General features: G+C 46.3%; 1 protein-coding gene across 3 annotated transcripts in view; it reads right to left on the reverse strand.

The window, feature by feature from the left end:
- LOC140482460 (receptor-type tyrosine-protein phosphatase-like N) overlaps window positions 1-19042 on the reverse strand; it is a 238994-nt gene that overhangs the window by 23066 nt on the left and 196886 nt on the right. For all 3 annotated transcript variants that reach the window (XM_072579971.1, XM_072579972.1, XM_072579970.1), the window contains 4 exons: window positions 15354-15427; window positions 6007-6084; window positions 4832-4951; window positions 2673-2839 (listed from right to left, as the gene is read on the reverse strand). In XM_072579971.1, the coding sequence (XP_072436072.1) occupies window positions 2673-2839; window positions 4832-4951; window positions 6007-6084; window positions 15354-15427 (439 nt within the window). The remainder of the gene's footprint in view (window positions 1-2672; window positions 2840-4831; window positions 4952-6006; window positions 6085-15353; window positions 15428-19042) is intronic.

Raw genomic sequence — 19042 nt, forward strand, 5'->3', positions numbered from 1 at the left:
AGGATTTGGAAGTGTTCTTAGTTTAAACAAGTATTTTATTTACTGGGAAATAATATGAAACAGCTGGCAAATGGATTATGACTGACAGAAACATTGTAAGGTGCTAAAGACAGATAATAATGGTGCCTGGTCAACATCATGAGATTATGGGAGGATCTAGGGCTGTCCATTGAGTTGTCCATCATTGATCAAGAGTTTACTGAGTTGGATGTATAAGTTAAGGGGATGTGGTGAACAATTACATCAGCGTTGCATGAAAATATTGCAATGTGAAAGGTATAAAAATGCATTCAGTTGGGGAATCCAGATGGTCACTGACCTCCAATCTGATCTGGCATTAAGAGGGCAACTGGGTCCCATGTGAAGGCCAGAGTCTGATCAGGCTATGAACTCTCCTACTTGTGTGGGAATAGAGCTCAGAATAAAAGTCACTTGTATTGCTGAACACCTCTTTGATATGGAAAGACCATAAGACATAAGACATAGGAGTGGAAGTAAGGCCATTCGGCCCATCGAGTCCACTCCGCCATTCAATCATGGCTGATGCGCATTTCAGCTCCACTTGCCAGCGTTCTCCCCATAGCCCTTAATTCCTCTAGACAACAAGAACCTATCAATGATAGTGATATAGGGGCAAGGTTACTGGGTGAGTAATTCAAAGACCCTGGAAACTGTGGAAGGGTTTGATACATTGCATTCTGTAGGGAAAAGGCATTGAAGTACTCGATTGACCTTTACCATGCTAAATGGTGGAGCAAGCTCAAAACATTGAAACACAGGCAGCGCATAGAAAATTGGAGCAGGAGTGGGCCATTTGGCCCTTCGATCCTGCTCCACCATGCAATATGATCATGGCATAATCAACTTAGAAAGGAATAAATTGATTAGGGATAGTCAACATGGTTTTGTGAAGGGTAGGTCATGCCTCACAAACCTTACTGAGTTCTTTGAGAAGGTGACCAAACAGGTGGATGAGGGTAAAGCAGTTGATGTGGTGTATATGGATTTCAGTAAAGCATTTGATGAGGTTCCCCATCGTGGGCGATTGCACAAAATACGGAGGCATGGGATTGAGGATGATTTCGTGGTTAGGATCCGAAATTGGCTAGCTGGAAGAACACAGTGGGTGGTGGTTGATGGGGAATATTCATCCTGGAGTTCAGTTACTAGTGGTGTGCTGCAAGGATCTGTTTTGAGTTCACTATTGTTTGTCACTTTTATAAATGACCTGGATGAGGTCATAGAAGGATGGGTTAGTAAATTTGCCGATGATACTAAGGTCAGTAGAGTTGTGGAGAGTGATGAAAGATGTTGTAGGTTATAGAGAGACATGGACAAGCAACAGAGCTGGGCTGAGAGGTGGCAAATGGAGTTTAATGCGGAAAAGTGTGAGTTGATACACTTTGGAAGGAGTAACAGGAATGCAGAGTATTGGGCTAATGGTAGTGTAGATGAGCAGAGGGATCTCGGTGCCCATGTGCATAGATCCCTGAAAGTTGCCGCCCAGGTTGATAGGGTTGTTAAGAAGGCATATGGTGTGTTAGCTTTTATTGGTAGAGGGATTGAGTTTCGGAGCCACGAGGTCATACTGCAGCTGTACAAAACTCTGGTGCGGCCGCACTTGGAGTATTGTGTACAGTTCTGGTCGCCGCATTATAAGAAGGATGTGGAAACTTTGGAAAGGGTTCAGAGAACATTTACTAGGATATTGCCTGGTATGGAGGGAAGATTTTATGAGGAAAGGCTGAGGGAACTGAGGCTGTTTTCATTAGAGAGAAGGTTGAGAGGTGACTTAATTGAAACATACAAGATAATCAGAGGGTTAGATAGGGTGGACAGGGAGAGCCTTTTTCCTTGGATGGTGATGGCCAGCATGAGGGGACATAGCTTTAAATTGGGGGGTGATAGATATAGGACAGATGTCAGAGGTCGTTTCTTTACTCAGAGTAGTAAGGGTGTGGAACGCACTGTCTGCAACAGTAGTGGACTCGCCAACTTTAAAGGCATTTAAATGGTCATTGGATAGACATATAGATAAAAATGGAACAGTGTAGGATAGATAGGCTTCAGATTGGTTCCACAGGTCAGCACAACATCAAGGACCGAAGGGCCTGTATTGCGCTGTAATGTTCTATGGTCTATGTTCTATGGCTGATCATCCAACTCAGTCCCCTGTTCCCAGTTTTTCCATTAACCCTTTGATCCTTTTAGCCCTAACAACTTTGTCTAACTCCTTCCTGAAAACATTCAATATTCTGGTCTCAATCCCTTTCTGTCCAGTGAATTCCACCACTCTCTGGGGGAAGGTATTGCTTCTCATCGCAGCCCTAACTGGCCTTGGAAGGTCTGAACTACCTTATTCCCCTACGGTTTCAAATCCCATCAGGGCAATGAATCAGTTCTAGTTATTTCAATTATTCTGGAATGGAACGTTAGCCTCAGTAACAGTGACCATTTAGCTGTCTTTACATAAAAATCACTAATGTCCTTCAGGGAAGGAAATCTGCCATCCTTACCTGGTCTGGCCTACATGTGACTCCAGCCGAGCGAGCCTCTCAACTCACGGGGCTTTTAGGGATTGGCAGTAAATAACCCACTGGGGCCTCTCTGCCCCACTCAGAAACATTGCACCCTACTGAGTCACACCAACTCCCATTCTCAACCCCCCTTACCTTCGGAAGTCCAACAGTGGTCGAGTGGAGGATGGGATACCCTCTGCTGGCCAGCTCAGGAAGTGAAACTGGGTCAGAGTTCGGGTCTCCTGAGATTGCAGGTTTTTCAGATAGAAGCTGCGGACCAGGAAGTCTTCACACCAGATGTGCTCAGAGACCAGGTTGACCTGCGGAAGCAGCGGCAAAGGGCGATGAGCACACATCAAACTGGCAATGCCCTTCACCGTAAACTCCCGCCTTGGAAAACAATGAAAGCGCAGCCGGACTCCCCCAGTGTCTCGTCGGATTCTCCAAGCGACTCTCATGATCTCACAAAGACCCTCCACGGCTTTAACCCAGTGACATGCTTTCCCGTGACATGCTTTCCCAAGCGCATTCACTGCTGCAATGCAGGAAACACAACTGATACACAGCAAGATCCCACCAACAGCAACAAGGTGCATACCAGGCTCCCTCTGTTTTTAAGGATATTGGTGGAAGAATGAACATTGGGCCAAGACTCCGGGGAGAAGTACAGCCATTCTGCCCATTTAACCGATTCCAGCATTTTATAGGATTACAACTCACTTGATGTGACCTCTCCCGTCCACTATAACTATTGGTAACATTGAAGATGAAAAGTCTGTGTGACTCTGTTAGATAGTCATTGTGTCTCATCCAGTGACTCTACTACCCTCTGCAGACAATAATTCAAAATGTAAAGACTGTGTCTTCTTATTTTTGTGTTTTTTAAACTCTGGTCTGAAAATGAGAATTGTTTTTAAACCGGGGATTAGAAGGATTGCTGCACAGAGAGAAAGCAAGCAGTTTGCTATTCATTATGAGCACTGTTTGCACAGCTGTCTGTTACAATAGTGGTTGCAGACGAACTGGAGCCAAGGAGTTGTGTACAAATGGAACTAAACAGTTGGAGCTAAATGCTACAAATGGTTGGCAAATAGTAGCTAATTTTGTGGACCAGTGACAAAGATCTTCTGCCTGACAACAATTACGGGATTGGTTCTTAGGCAGGTGAACAGTTTGGGACAGGGAGAAAAGATGCAGAGAATGATCAGGTCTCCAATATCAGGGGTTCTCTATTAGTGTGGCACTGGAAAAGCACATCTGATCAGGCAGCATCCAAGGCGAAGTCAATGTTTTGAGTATAAGCTCTTCCTGATGAAGAGCTTATGCTTGAAACATCGACTCTCCTGCTCCTCAGATGTGCTTTCCCAGCACCGTACTCTCGACTCTGACCTCCAGCATCTGCAGACCTCACTTTCTCCCAGGGGCTGTCTGTTCTCTGCAGTAAAAGTCACCTTAAGCCTGAAGAACACAAGTTGCTCATTCCTTCTGCAGTTGCTGTCAGCTGTGACTTTTAGTCAACCTTTTAGAAGGGAACCAACCACCCAATGCCTCTTGTGAACTAGCGGAAGCATCTGGAAAATGTAGGCAAGAAGCAGAGAGACCATCTCAGCAACACCCTGGACAAGAATCACTGAACTGTCTTCCCAGTTTTTTCCCTCTGTCCATAAAACCCAGGTTTCTTCTCCCTCCTATGTCTGTTCTGTATGTTTGTGTAAGGGGAGTTTATAAGGGGATTAATGTTTTAATTAGCAGAGTCATTGGCTGGTGACGCCTACGTGTCTACCTGCAGTTACAGTTTATTTTTTTGCAATGAGTGCTCTTTTATACTAAGACCAGAAATTTGGTGCATACTTCCTGTCAACCTGGGTCGAAAAGACAGGGAAATTGAAGAGTTTTGAGCAGTTATTTTAAAGTCTTCAACGTTTGTGATGACACCAGGAATAGTGAGGCTTAATTTCCAGCGTGCCGTCCCAATGGAGTGTGAATAAAGATTAACACGTCTTTCAGAAAACAGATCCTTCAGTCCAACTCATCCACACCGACCAGATATCCCAACCTGACCCAGTCCCATTTGCCAGCATTTGGATCGGAAGGAAGAGTCTTTATTATAAAACTGTGCCCTCTAGTTGTAGACTCCTCTATAACGGGGAAAGGTGCTCTCAGGGTCAATCTCCCTCACAATCCTGCGTGTTTCAATTTGATTGCGTCTCATTCTGACTGAACCGACTCGGATTTCCGTCATAAGGCAAACCCCTTGATCCCAGGGATTCCTGGACTGCCTCCTGTTCAGAGTCATCACCCAATCAGCCTACCTCGTAGATGTGGTAGAGAGAAGAGCCTTCATCTGGCCAGTAGCGGTCACAAAGCTTAACGCTGTCCTCCAACAACGGGGTGAGCATGACGATGACGGTGCAGCCATTCTCCCACACCATCTGTAATGGCACACAGTGTAACATCAAAGTGATGGAATTAGACCATAACGACTAGGAACAGGAGTAGGCCATTCGGCCCCTCGAGCCTGATCCCCCCCTTCAACAGGATCATGGCTGATCCAATATTCCTCATGTCCACTTTCCTGCCCTTTCCCAGTAACTCTTGATTCTCCAAATGATCAAGAATCTATCTCAGACTTAAATATACACAAGGACTCTGGCCCCACAGCTCCCTGTGGGAGGGGTTTCCGAAGGCTCCCGACCCCTTGAGAGAAGAAATTCCTCCTCATCTCAGTCTTAAATTGGCACCCCTTTATTCTGAGACTGTGCCCTTTGGTTCTAGACTCTCTAATGAGGGGAAACATCCTCTCAGCATTGACCCTGTCAAGCCCCTTAAAAATCCCGAATGTTTCAAGGAGACCACCTCTCATTCTTCTAACCTCCTGTGAGTAGACTCCCAACCCTATTTAACCTTTGCGCATGAGACAATCCCTCAATCTCAGGAATCATACTAGTGAACCTTCCCTGAACTGGCTCCATTGAAATAATATTTTTCATTAAATACAGGACCAAAACATTTCACAGTACTTCAGATGTGGTCACACCAAGAACTCATACAACTACCCTCACAATCACTGAGTCAAAGTTAAATGGACCTTATAGGATTTAGGTGTTGAAGGATAGGAATGGAGTCAACCTTTATACATGCTCCTGAGCACTTACTGACTGAGATGCAAACTATAAACCTGAGCCTCCTAACTCATCACCAAACAAAGATCCTATTCAAGCAAATGGATCAAACAGCACTGCACTGAAAGATGTCAGGCAACAGAAATCAAATGAGACTTATAGAACCTGGATCAAAATGTTGGTTGTGTGGGATGGTTGGGGGCAGAGAACCCATTTCATCTCCTACCGTGCCCACTGCTCATGTTAGGCCTCTGGAACTGAGTGCGTCACAGAAGACAGAACAGGCAGGTCCAATTAACACACTACCCCGCTCCCCCCCACTAGGCCACACTGCACACAATCACTGAAGTGGGAGAACCACTCACCTGCCAGAAATCCGAAATGGTGTGCGAGAGGGGACCTTGGGTGGCAATGTAGGCTGGCATTCGGGGATCGTGGTCAATCTGCCAGAGAGACAAACGCACAGTGGGTTGAGAGAAAGACACACACACACAGGGCAAGAGAAACCTACAGCTCTCACACATCATGGGACAGTCCTTGAAAGACTCAATATGGTTGATTACTGATTGCTACGGGACACGTCCTGCCAATTTGAGCACTTACTCATTCTTGCAGCTCCCAGTTTCCTTCCACTCAACTCATTTCCTATCCACATCAGTGACTTGCCCTGGATTCTGTGGGCTTCCACTTTACCATATAGATTACGATGCCTTATTCTGTGTGTTCTGTTTCCCTTTCATTTGTTGTGTGTTGGTCTTCACCCCCTATCCTTCCCTTTCCGGTCGCATTCGGGGGGTTTTTAATTTCGCTCCTCATACGGCCTTCTGAAGAAATGAAGAAGGTAACCGGACTTGAAACATTAACTCTGTTTCTCTCTCCACGGACGCTGCCAGACCTGCTGAGTTTCTCCAGTGATTTCTGTTTTTGTTTCGGATTTCCAGCATCTGCAGTGTTTTGCTTCATTTTGGGCGCAATCTTTAATTGGTCCTTCATCAGCACTTTGGGCTTTTGCATCACGAAATCTTTTGTTCTTTAACCTCTCTTGGCCTCCAGCCTAAGACTGACACTTTCCTTGAATCTCCCTGACCATTCCTTCCACTGTCTGGTAATCTCTCACATTTCTATCGCTGTTCAGTTCTGATGAGAGATCACTGACCCTAAATCTTCGCTCAGTTTCTCTCTTTCCCACAGAGAGCTGCTGTGTCCTTCCATGAATACTATTGTCTTATTCAGGTATTTTGAATCACAATGGCTGTAACGCAGAGGGAGGCCATTCTGGCTGCTGAGTGTGTACTTGCCCACTCTCAGTTCCACTCCTCTAGCCTCCCTCCCAGAGTCCTGCAAATTCCTTTTCTTAAATTCTTTCATGGGACATGGTTCTCGCTGGCGCAGCCCAACCCTAACTGCCCTTGAACTGGGTGGGTTGCTCTGTACAGGGCAGTTAAACATCGACCACTTTGCTGTGGTTCTGGAGTCACATGGATGTCAGACTAGGTAAGGGCGGCAGATTTCCTTCCCCTACAGCCAGATGGGGTTTTTCATGACAATTGCTATTAGCTCTCAATCCCAGATTGAGACATTGTATTGAAATTTCCCTCCAGGTACCACAGTGGGATGAGAACCCAGGTTCCCAATTATCCTCTGGAATTCTAGTGCAGTGAAGTTACTGTGATCCAGCATCTCCTCCTAGCTCTTCACATTGTGCCCTTTAAATGCCATTAGATCCTGCCTCCCACGCTCTCCTGGGCAGTTCATTTCAAGTTACAACCAATCAGTGTATCAATGATGTGGAGGAGCCAGTGTTAGACTGGGGTGGACAAAGTTAAAACTGACAGAGCAGCGCTCCAAAACCTAGTGCTTCCAAATAAACCTGTTGGACTATAGCATGGTGTTTATTGTGGGATTATCGCTGTATCAAAACATTCCTCCTCCTGTCACCTCAGATTCTTTTGACAATTATCTTAAATCTGTGATCTCCTGTCCTCAACCCTTTCTGCTAGTGGAAACACTGTCTCCCTCCCTACTCTGTCTAGGAACATAGGAACAAGAGGAGGCCATTCAGCCCCTCAACCCTGCTCTGCCATTCTGCAAGATCATGGCTGATCTGTGGCCTTGCTCCACATGCCTGCTTTGGGTCCATATACCTTGAAACCCTTGTTTAATAGAAATTTGTCTATCTCAGATTTAAATTTAACAATTGAATTGACATCGACCACCATTTGAGGAAGGGAGTTCTAAACCTCCACTGACCTTTGTGGTGTGTTGAAGTGCTTTCTAACATCACCCCAAAATCGCCTGGCCCTAATATTCCCCTGGTTCTAGAATCTTCAACCAGAGGAAATACCTCCCCTGTCTTTCCCTGTGAATATTCTGAAGACTTTGATTAGATCACCTCTTAACTTTTCAACTTCTAGAGAATAAAGGGCTAATTTGTCCAATCTCTCCTCATAATTTACCCCCAAAACCCAGATATTATCCTTGTACTCTACTTTCTGCTCAGGAAAGCCCACCTCCCAACCCCCCATCCTCACTACATCCTACAGAGGGTTCAGTGAGAGTACCCTGAGCTACTGCATCACTGCCTGGTTCAGGAATTGCACCGTCTCAGATCATAAGACCCTACAATGGACAGTGAGAACAGCTGAGAGGATCATCGGGGTCTCTCTCCCCTCTATTACAGATATTTACACCACACGCTGCATCCTAAAGGCTAAGAGTATTGTGGAAGACCCCACACACCCCTCACTCAAACTCTTCTCCCTCCCGCTATCTGGCAGAAGATACCAGAACATTCAGTCTGTTGTGGTCAGACTGTGCAACAGTTTCTTCCCCCAAAACCATCAGGCTCCTTAACACAGTCTGATCGACTCTTTCCCATCTTAAATTCTTTGCACAACTTCGAATTGCTGCTAGAAAAAATGTCTATTACTTATCATTCCTCTGTTACACTGTAACATGTGTGTTTTTGCACTTCTTCTGCACTTTATGCTGTGTACGATCGTGTAGTTTGTGCTGTCCATGTAGCACCCTTGGTCCTGGAGGAAGGCTGTCTCATTTTTACTGAATCAGTTGTACGTGGTAGAAATGACAAATAAAAAACTACTCTACTCTACTCTAAGCCTGTGTTGATCTCCCTTCAGGGCCAAAGCATCCTGCCTAAGGTGTACTGCTCACAGTACTCTGAGTGGGCTCTAACTCAGGTTTTGTATAACTACAGCATAACGTCAGTATCCCTATCCTCCAGCCCTTTCAATATGAAGGCCAGCATTCCATGAACATTCTGAATTACTTTCTGCACCTGTTTGTGGTATTTTAAAGAGCTATGCCCCTGAATCCTCAAATCTCATTGGATATCCACTGTGTTTAACGAGGTAAAAACAATGACTGCAGATGCTGGAAACCAGATTCTGGATTAGTGGTGCTGGAAGTGCACAGCAGTTCAGGCAGCATCCAAGGAGCTTCGAAATCGACGTTTCGGGCAAAAGCCCTTCATCAGGAATAAAGGCAGTGAGCCTGAAGCGTGGAGAGATAAGCTTATCTCTCCACGCTTCAGGCTCACTGCCTTTATTCCTGATGAAGGGCTTTTGCCCGAAACGTCGATTTCAAAGCTATTTGGATGCTGCCTGAACTGCTGTGCTCTTCCAGCACTACTAATCCAGAATCCACTGTGTTTAGCTTGGTGCCTCCTAAAGATCACCCTGATCTGTCCTTTTTTGATCCAAAATGGATAACATCACACGTGCTTTTATTAAATTCCATCGGCCACAGCTTCACCTGATTGATCAATATCCTGTTGTAATTTTGTGCTGTCATCAACACTGTCTATAAAGCTGCCCAATTTTGTGTCACCAGCAAATCTGGATATTTGACTTTTTATGCTATTATCCAAGTCATTAATGAATACTGTGAATAACGGAGGCCCCAACACAGATCCCTGCGGGATATCACTGGTCACACCCTACCAATTTAAGCACTTACCCATTACTCTAACCCTCTCTTTCCTTCCACTCAACCAATATTCTATCCATCGGTTCCTGATGAAGGTCTTTTGCCCAAACATCGATTCTCCTGCTCCTCGGATGCTGCCTGACCTGCTGTGCTTTTCCAGCATCACACTCTTGACAATATTCTATCCATGTCAGTAATTCACCCTCAATCCCTTGGGCTTGCACTGTGCAGGACTTTAACGAAAGCCTTTTGAAACTCACTATAAACAATGTCCACCCACTTACCTCTGTCTGCTATCTTCATCACCTCCTCAAAAATACTGTATGATGTTAGTCAGGCAGGACTCACCCTTCATGAATCCGTGCGGACTCTCCTTGATTAACTGCAATTGTTTGAGGTGATCAGTTCCCCTATCCTTGGACATAGACTCCAACAGTTTCCCCACCACATCTATCAGGCCGACTGCTCTGTAATTCCCTGGTTTCCAAAGTTAAAAATCACACAACACCAGGTTATAGTCCAACAGGTTTAATTGGAAGCACTAGTTTTTGGAGCAGCGCTCCTTCATCAGATGGTTCATCAGCGCTACAAAAGCTAATACTTCCAATTAAACCTGTTGGACTATAACCTGGTGTTGTGTGATTTTTAACTTTGTCCACCCCAGTCCAACACCGGCATCTCCAAATCATCCCTGGTTTCCCGTTCTCTTAAACAGCGGCGTGATACGAACAAATTTCCAATCCAGGGGTACAACTCCTGAAGCCAGGAATCCAAGATGATGGCTCGGCATCAGCAATGTGCTGTCCCACCGCCTTGAACAGCTGGGGATGGAAACCATCAGGTCCAGACTCCTCATGGTTTTGGACACTTCAATCCAACCTCCTCTCAGCCTTCTCTCTTTTTATTTAAATTCATTCAGAAGTTGTGGTTTTCTTGTGAGGCCAGTGTTTACAACCCATCTTCAAATCGCAGTTAAGAGTCAACCACATGACCATGGGTCTGGAGTCACATGTAGGCCAGATCATACCAGGACAGGAGATTTACTTCAGGGCAGAAGTGAACCAGAGTTTACAACAATCAACAATGGTTACCATTAGGCTGGCCTTTTGATTTATTCCAGATTTTAACTGAATTCAAATTTTACCATCTGCTAGGGTGGGATTTGAACCCACATCCCCAGAACATTGGGCGGCGTCCCCAGCTTGCCATTATCACTATACTATCACTGTCTCCCCACCTATCCACTCCACCCTTCTCATTGACCTATCACGTTTACCCCCACCTCCATCCACCTATTGCATTCTCAGTTAACCTTCCCCTCCCAGCCCCACCCCCTCCCATTTATCTCTCCACCCCGGAGACTCCCAGCCTCATTCCTGATGAAGAGCCAGAAACGTCCTCGGATGCTGCCTGACCTGCTGCGCTTTTCCAGCACCACTCTAATCTAGACTCTAAGGAGAACAGCCTCAGCTCCCCTGATCTGTCCATGAGTTAAAGTTCCTCATAGAATCAGACAGTGCGGAAATGGTCCTTCAGCCCATTAAATCTGTACTGTCAGAAATCTCGAGACTCTCTCAGCACTGTTGTCATGAATTTCTTTTTTTGCCATCTTGCTAATTCCTTCAAATCTGTCCTGTATCTGGAAAGCAGACATGATAATCCAGCTGAGGGTCGAACCCAGTGACGAGGGAATAAAATCAAAGAACTGACGACACGGAAATCAGAAACGAAAGCAGAAATTGCTGAAAGGAAACTCAGCAGGTCTGGCAGCATCCATGGAGAGAAAGCAGAGTTAACGTTTCGGGTCCAGTGACCCTCCCTCAGAACTGATTGTAGCTAGGAAAATATAAGCTGAAGGAGAGGTGGGTGGGGGAGGAAGAAGGAATAAATGACAGGTGGAGATGGAGTCCAGACAGAGAGAGAGAGAGAAAAACAGTTGGACAGATAAAGGAGTGAATAAAGGTCAGCCTGGGAGATGGAGTCCATTAGTAGCTGACAATGGGCTGCTTGTAGTAGCAGCCCATAGTGTTTTGTGATGGTGCACACAGCCTGGCTACACTGTCTTACACTTTGTACTGTACAGTGCATGTGGAAAGACAGTGATCATTGAGCTGCCTCTCACTGATCTCACTCAGGAGTCAGGGTTTTACAAGCAGACACCAAAAACAAAAGGAACAATCATTTTGATGGCTTCAGTAACAAATTCTAGCAGTTTCATCTTTCTCCCTCTCAGGACAAATTTCAGAGGCGTCACTCATCTTCCCGAATATATCCTGACATGCGTGCTTGGTATGACACACCTGTCTCCCAGTCTGACACAGAAAACCCACCTGGTCACACATAAATACATTATATATTGCACAACGGACAAACGGTGGATGCTGTAAATCAGAAGCAAAAATGGAAAAGCTCAGCAGGTCTCTGCAGCACCTGTGGAGGGAAATAGGAGACAGCGAGGTCTGCAGATGCTGGCGAGTCAGAGTCAATAAAGTGTGACGCTGGAAAAAAAAGCACAGCCGGTCAGACAGCACCCGAGGAGCAGGAGGGTCAACGTTTCAGCGTCCCGCTGAAGGGTCCTGCCCGAAACACCATCTCTCTTGCTTGCTTGACCTGCTGTGCTTTTCCAGCGCCACACATTTCGACTCCGCGGAGGGAAATCAGAGCCGGGTGACCCTTCCTCAGACCTGCTGAGCTTTTCCAGCAATTTCTATTTTTGTTATACATTGTACACGCTCCGATGCAGCGTCACCGGACTCGAAATGCTAACTCTGCTTTCTCCCCACAGATATTGCCAGACCTGCTGAGTTTCATCAGCAATTTTTGGGTCTTGTTTCAGATTTCCAGCATCCACAGCTCTTTGTTTTAAATTACACAGCTCTGCATTTCTTCAAAACAATGACTTGCTTTGAGTCAGTTAAACAGAGAAGAGGCCATAGATAATCTAGAATAATGAGGAGGCCATTCATTCCATTGTGTTCATGCTGTTTATAAGAACATAGGAACGAGGAGCAGGGGTAGGCCATCTGGCCCCTCAAGCCTGCTCCGCCATTCAATAAGATCATGGCTGATCTTTACATGGACTCAGCCCCACTTACCTGCCCTCTCACTGTATCCCTTAATACCTTTACTGTTCAAAAATCTATCTTTGCCTTAAAAACATTCAGCGAGTTGGCCTCAACTTCTTCCCTGGGCAGGGAATTCCACAGATTCACAACCCTTGGGTGAAGGAGTTCCTCCTCAACTCAGTCCTAAACCTGCTCCCCCCTTATTTTGAGGCTATGCCCCCTAGTTCTGGTTTCACCCAACCTCCTTTGTTCTGTCTTATCTATTCCCTTCACAATTTTATATGTTTCTATAAGACTCCCCCCTCATTCTTCTGAATTCCAATGAATATAATCCCAGTCTACTCAGCCTCTCCTCATAAACCAACCCCCTCAACTCCGGAATTAACCTGGTGAACCTCCTCTGCGCCCCCTCCAGTGGCAGTACGTCCCTTCTCAAGGAAGGAGACGAAAACTGCACACAGTACTCCAGGTGTGGCCTCACCAGCACCCTGTCCAGCTGCGACATTAACCTCCCTGCTTTTAAACTCCTTGCGATGAGGGACAATATCCCATTTTGCCCATATTGAACCTGCTGCTTATCACATAACCCTGCATGACTGAGAGATTCCCCAGGAGAACACCAACCTTCAGCACAGTCTTGTAATCACAGACAGACAAATCTTGTGCTTTCATCGTGACGTGTGATGAATTCTCCACTTCTCCCTTGCCCCTCACGCTCTGTAAAAACTCAACTGTTTTGCCCAGAACCTGAACTCGATGTCAGAGGAGCAACACCTCCTACTTGGTCATGAATTACGCAGAGCAGAAAGGGACCCGCGGATTGCACGGGAAATAGTCCGCCAAGTCTGTGACAACTCTTTGAACAACGTACGAGTTGCTGCCTCTGCTCCCAGATCACATTCCAAAAAGAAATGAAACCGGGCAGATGACCTGGCATTGACACCAGAGAAGACAACGGCAGAAACAGCCCTGCAGAGTCCCCCTCACTAACATCTGGGGGCTAGTGCCAAAACTGGGAGCGCTGTCTCACAGACTAGTCAAGCAACAGCCTGACATAGACACACTGACGGAACCATACCAGACAGACAATGTCCCGGACACTAGCATCACCATCCCTGGATATGCCCTGTCCCACCAGCAGGACAGGCCCAGCAGAGATGGCAGCACAGTGGTGTACCCTCGGGAGGGAGTCCTCAACATTGACGTCAGATCCTATGAAGTCACATGGCTTCAGGTGAAATAGGGACAAGGAAGCCTCTTGCTAATTACCATAAATATCCCCATCCTCAACGATGGGGGAGTGCAGTATATCAGATAAGGCGGAAACGTTTGTAACTTTCTTTGGCCAGCAATGCCAAATGGATCACCCATCTTGGCACTGCTGAGGTCTCCACTATTCAAACACGTGCATTTAATGTGAGGGGCAGTCTCCTTTTTCACAGAGAGAGGTAGGAGGCTGGAATACCCCTGCCAGGGATGGAGATGGAGGCAGATAGGGCTGTTCAAGGGGCTTTTAGAGAAGCACGTGAATATACAAGGAATGGAGGGATATGGGCCAAGGGCAGGCAGAAGGGCTTGGTTTAATTTGGCATCATGTTCAGCACGACATTGTGGACAGAACAGCCCGTTCCTGTACTGTTCTATGTTCTGTTATTCCATACGACATCAAGAAACAGTTGAAGGTCGAAGTTATGGGTCATCACAAATTTCTGATACTAGCTGGTGCATCTCTAGTAGCCTTGTCCCTAGCTGAGCTGTTCCAGTATAGTTACAACACTGGCACCTTCCCGACAATATGGAAAATTGCCCATTTATGTCCTGTACTCAAAAAGCAGGACAAATCCATCGCAGTCAATTACCACCCCATCAATCTACTCTCATCCTATTGAAATCAGGAGAAAATGGTTCAGAGAAAAGGGACATAATTGTATTTTAATATCCTCTATTATTTCTATTTTCTCCTGGACATTTGCTCTCAGAACTGTCCAACAGACTAATATTCAATTAGCTTCAGAGGCATACAGTACAAAAGCAGAGAAATTCTGATAAATCAACTGGAGGATGGTGCCATTTCTGGGCAGAGCAGTTCAGAAAAGATGTGAAAGCAGGGAGAAGGCAGAAAAGATTCAATGGTGTGAGGGATGGGAATCTTCAGTTACTTGGAAAGACGGGATACGTTAGGGCTGTACTTCAGCAGAACCGAAGATTAAAGGAAGATTTGATAGTTGCACTCAAAATCAAAAGCAGGTCTTGACAGGGCACCTGGGACAAATGTTTCAAGGCACAGAATGAAGGAGCTTGGTTAAAGAAGCAATGCAGTGAATGGTTAGGATCTGCAGTGCACTGCCCCAAGGTGTGTTTAGAGGCAGATGTAGCTGTGGCTTTCCAAAGGGTAACTCGCAGCATTTGGGAGTGTGGAACTCGCTGAGTTGCCCTTGCAAAGGATGTTGGCAATGGGCTGAGAGGCCTCCTGCTGTGCTGTACCATTATCTAGAGCAATCCTGGAGGGTTAGCAATCTGAACATGTCTCTCGGCTCTCACAGATGTTTGTAAATGCAAAGCTGGCCTTGAACTTGAGTCAAACCTCAGCTTAACTCCTACTTCATTCGACAAACTGGCAGGAGGTCAACAGCGCCATGACCTCTGACCCTTCACCCTGACTTCACAATCATTTGGGAAAAAAATATATATTGACTTACGATTGGACTGGCATTGATAAAATCTGTCCTGGATGGGTTGGCTTCTGCTTTCAAAACCATGCGGTTGTGGTTATCTAGAAATCAGAGACAAAAATTAGCGCCACCTCATTTAGTGCCATTTTCATTCCCTCCCTGTTTCCGTTTCACACTTGATTCTGCAGTTTATCAATGGGCACCACGAGAGCCCACCTCATGAGGGTTCCTCAGTGACCACTCTCAGGGTAAGATCATCAAAACCAAACTGAAGCAAGTGCAGGCCACTCAGCCCCATTCCACAGTCATACAGCAAGGAAACAGGGTGGCACGGTGGTTAGCACTGCTGCCTCACAGCGCCAGAGACCCGGGTTCAATTCCCACCTCAGGCAACTGTCTGTGTAGAGTTTGCACATTCTCCCCGTGTCTGTGTGGGTTTCCTCCGGGTGCTCCGGTTTCCTCCCACAGTCCAAAAATGTGCAGGTTAGGTGAATTGGCCATGCTAAATTGCCCGTAGTGTTAGGTGAAGGGGTAAATGTAGGGGAATGGGTCTGGGTGGGTTGCTCTTCGGAGGATCAGTGTGGACTTGTTGGGCCAAAGGGCCTGTATCCACACTGTAAGTAATCTGAAACAACCTGACCATGTTCCCAAACCAAACTCATCCCATCTGCCTGCTCTTGGCCCATATCCCTCCTAACATTTCCTATTCATGAACTTATCCAAATGTCTTTTGAATGTTGTAACTGTACAAACATCCACCACTTCCTCAGGAAGTTCATTCCACATGCGAACCCAATGAGATCATGGCTAATCTACATCCCAACTCCACCCAGCCTCCTTGGCTCTGCCCAATCTCAGGATTATAATTATAAACTGAACCAACATCTTCATGGAAGAGAGTTCCTCAGGTTCACCACTTGCTGGACGAAGAAATGTTTCATTCCTTGATGGACAGAGTTTGATCTTAATGTGAGGCCATTGACACAGAGTGACATGGGAGTTAGTGTGGGGAGATAGCCCCTAACTGGGAAGCAACTACTGACTGACAGCTGGTTTGATGGGCTGAATGGCCTACTCTTGCTCCTATGTTATGCCTCCTTGCCCTGCGAATAGCCTCAGCCCCACCAGTGAAATAGGTGCCTGTCTATCAAACCAACCACAATTCTCCTCAGGATCTCAGACTTATCAAACTGTCAAACTACTGTTTTATACTGTCCTGTATTGTATTCCAATTTAAGTACAAATTGACCTCATTAGAACTCCCACAGTGTGGAAGCAGGCCATTTGGCCCACTGAGTAACACCAAACCTCTGAAGAACATCCCACCCAGTCCCAGCCCTCCACCCATATCTCTGTAACCCTGCACTTCCCATGGCTAACACTACAGCAATTTTAGCACAGCCAATCCACCCTAACCTGCACATCTTTGGACAGTGGGAGGAAACCCATCCAGACACGGGGAGAATGAGTAAACTCCACACAGACAGTTGCCCGAGGCTGGAATCGAACCCAGGTCCCTGGCGCTGTGAGGCAGCAGTGCTAACCACTGAGCCACCATGGTGTCCTAACAAGGATGGATGATTTCACATGAAGGACTGCATTGTTGCTGAGGTGGGATTTTGAACAAGGCGAGCAAACTTTGTGCCGGCATCCTGGTCTCAAATTGCACACACCTTTGATCCGTTTCTTGGCAAACCACCCAACGGTTTTGTCTGGTGTTTTGGAGCAGCAATGCCTTTGGAAACCTCTCTGTGAGGAGAGCTTTCATGGCATGTGATCATCAGCCAACATTTTCTCCCCATTACTGACTGCCCTTGAACTGACCTGTTGGATCATCCCAGAGGGCAGCTCAGAGTCGACTACATTGCTGTGGGTGTGGGATCATATGTAGGTCAGACTCAGGGAAGCACAGCAGATTCCCTTCCCTAGAGTACATTAAGAAACCATATGGGATTTTAACAACCACTGGGCTAACTTTTAACACTACATTTTCCTGGATCTAAATTTCACCATTGGCCGTGGCAGGATTCAAACTCGGGTTCCCAGAACCCATATCCTCAGAACATGAGGGAGAAATGAGGACTGCAGATGCTGGAGATCAGAGTCAAAACGTGTGGATGTTGGAAAAGCACAGCAGGTCAGGCAGCAGCTATGGGGCAGGAAATGGGACGTTTCAGGCATAAGCTCTTTGCATGAAACGTCGATTCTCCTGCTCCTCGGATGCTGCCTGACTAGCTGTGCTTTTCCAGCACCATATTTTCTGACTCCACAGAACATTAGCCTGAGATCACCAGGCTGGTGACATTATCACTGCAACATCCAGCAGAAGTTGCTCTTCTATGATGCTGTTCTAGTAAATCCTCTGTGTGCCTTGAGTTGCCTCCATGGTTTGTATGGCCTTCAGTGCTCAGGGATTCTCTGCCTGTGAGGTCTGGGTGCCTGGGTGCTGTCCTGTCCACTACAGGCTGTTCCCTGTGACAAGACTCTCCCCACTCTCAGGCTGCTACATCACCGTCTCTACTTTACTTAAGAGTAACTTCTGATTGGCTTTCCGGAGTTCCAAAGCAGCGTACAGAATACTTACCTTTGCAAATACAGCTCTCTCATTTTGAGAAGATTTGTAGCTCAGGTTGAGGTTCGGGATGCAAGTTTGCTCGCTGAGCTGGAAGGTTCATTTTCAGATGTTTCGTCATCCTGCTAGGTGAAGCTGGCAGCTCACTGATGATGATGTTATCTAGTTTGGTGACGAAATTTCTGAAAATGAACCTTCCAGCTCAGTGAGCAAACCTACATCCATAGCTATCTCATGCAGTTATTTCAATCCTATCTCCTCTGAGTCGTTTGACAAGGTTCCCCATGGGTGACTGATTAGCAAGGTTAGATCTCATGGAATAAGGAGAACTAGTCATTTGGATACAGAACTGGCTCAAAGGTAGAAGACAGAGGGTGGTGGTGGAGGGTTATTTTTCAGACTGGAGGCCTGTGACCAGTGGAGTGCAACAAGGATCGGTGCTGGGCCCTCTACTTTTTGTCATTTACGTAAATAATTTGGACGTGAGCATAAGAGGTACAGTTAGTAAGTTTGCAGATAACACCAAAATTGGAGGTGTAGTGGACAGTGAAGAGGTTTACCACAGATTACAACAGGATCTGGACCAGATGGGCCAATGGGCTGAGAAGTGGCAGATGGAGTTTAATTCAGATAAATGCGAGGTGCTGCATTTTGGGAAAGCAAATCTTAGCAGGACGTATACACTTAATGGTAAGGTCCTAGGGAGTGTTGCTGAACAAAGAGACCTTGGAGTGCAGGTTCATAGCTTCTTGAAAGTGGAGTCACAGGTTGATAGGATAGTGAAGGAGGTGTTTGGTATGCTTTCCTTTATTGGTCAGAATATTGAGTACAGGAGTTGGGAGGTCATGTTGCGGCTGTACAGGACATTGGTTAGGCCACTGTTGGAATATTGAGTGCAATTCTGGTCTCCTTCCTATCGGAAAGATGTTGTGAAATTTGAAAGGGTTCAGAAAAGATCTACAGTGATGTTGCCAGGGTTGGAGGGTTTGAGCTATAGGGAGAGGTTGAACAGGCTGGGGCTGATTTCCCTGGAGTGTCGGAGGCTGAGGGGTGACCTTACGGAGGTTTACAAAATTATGAGGGGGATGGATAGGATAAATAGACAATGTCTTTTCCCTGGGATCAGGGAGTCCAGAACTAGAGG

This window comes from Chiloscyllium punctatum, chromosome 10, assembly GCF_047496795.1.
Source record: "Chiloscyllium punctatum isolate Juve2018m chromosome 10, sChiPun1.3, whole genome shotgun sequence".
Classification (NCBI taxonomy): domain Eukaryota; kingdom Metazoa; phylum Chordata; class Chondrichthyes; order Orectolobiformes; family Hemiscylliidae; genus Chiloscyllium; species Chiloscyllium punctatum.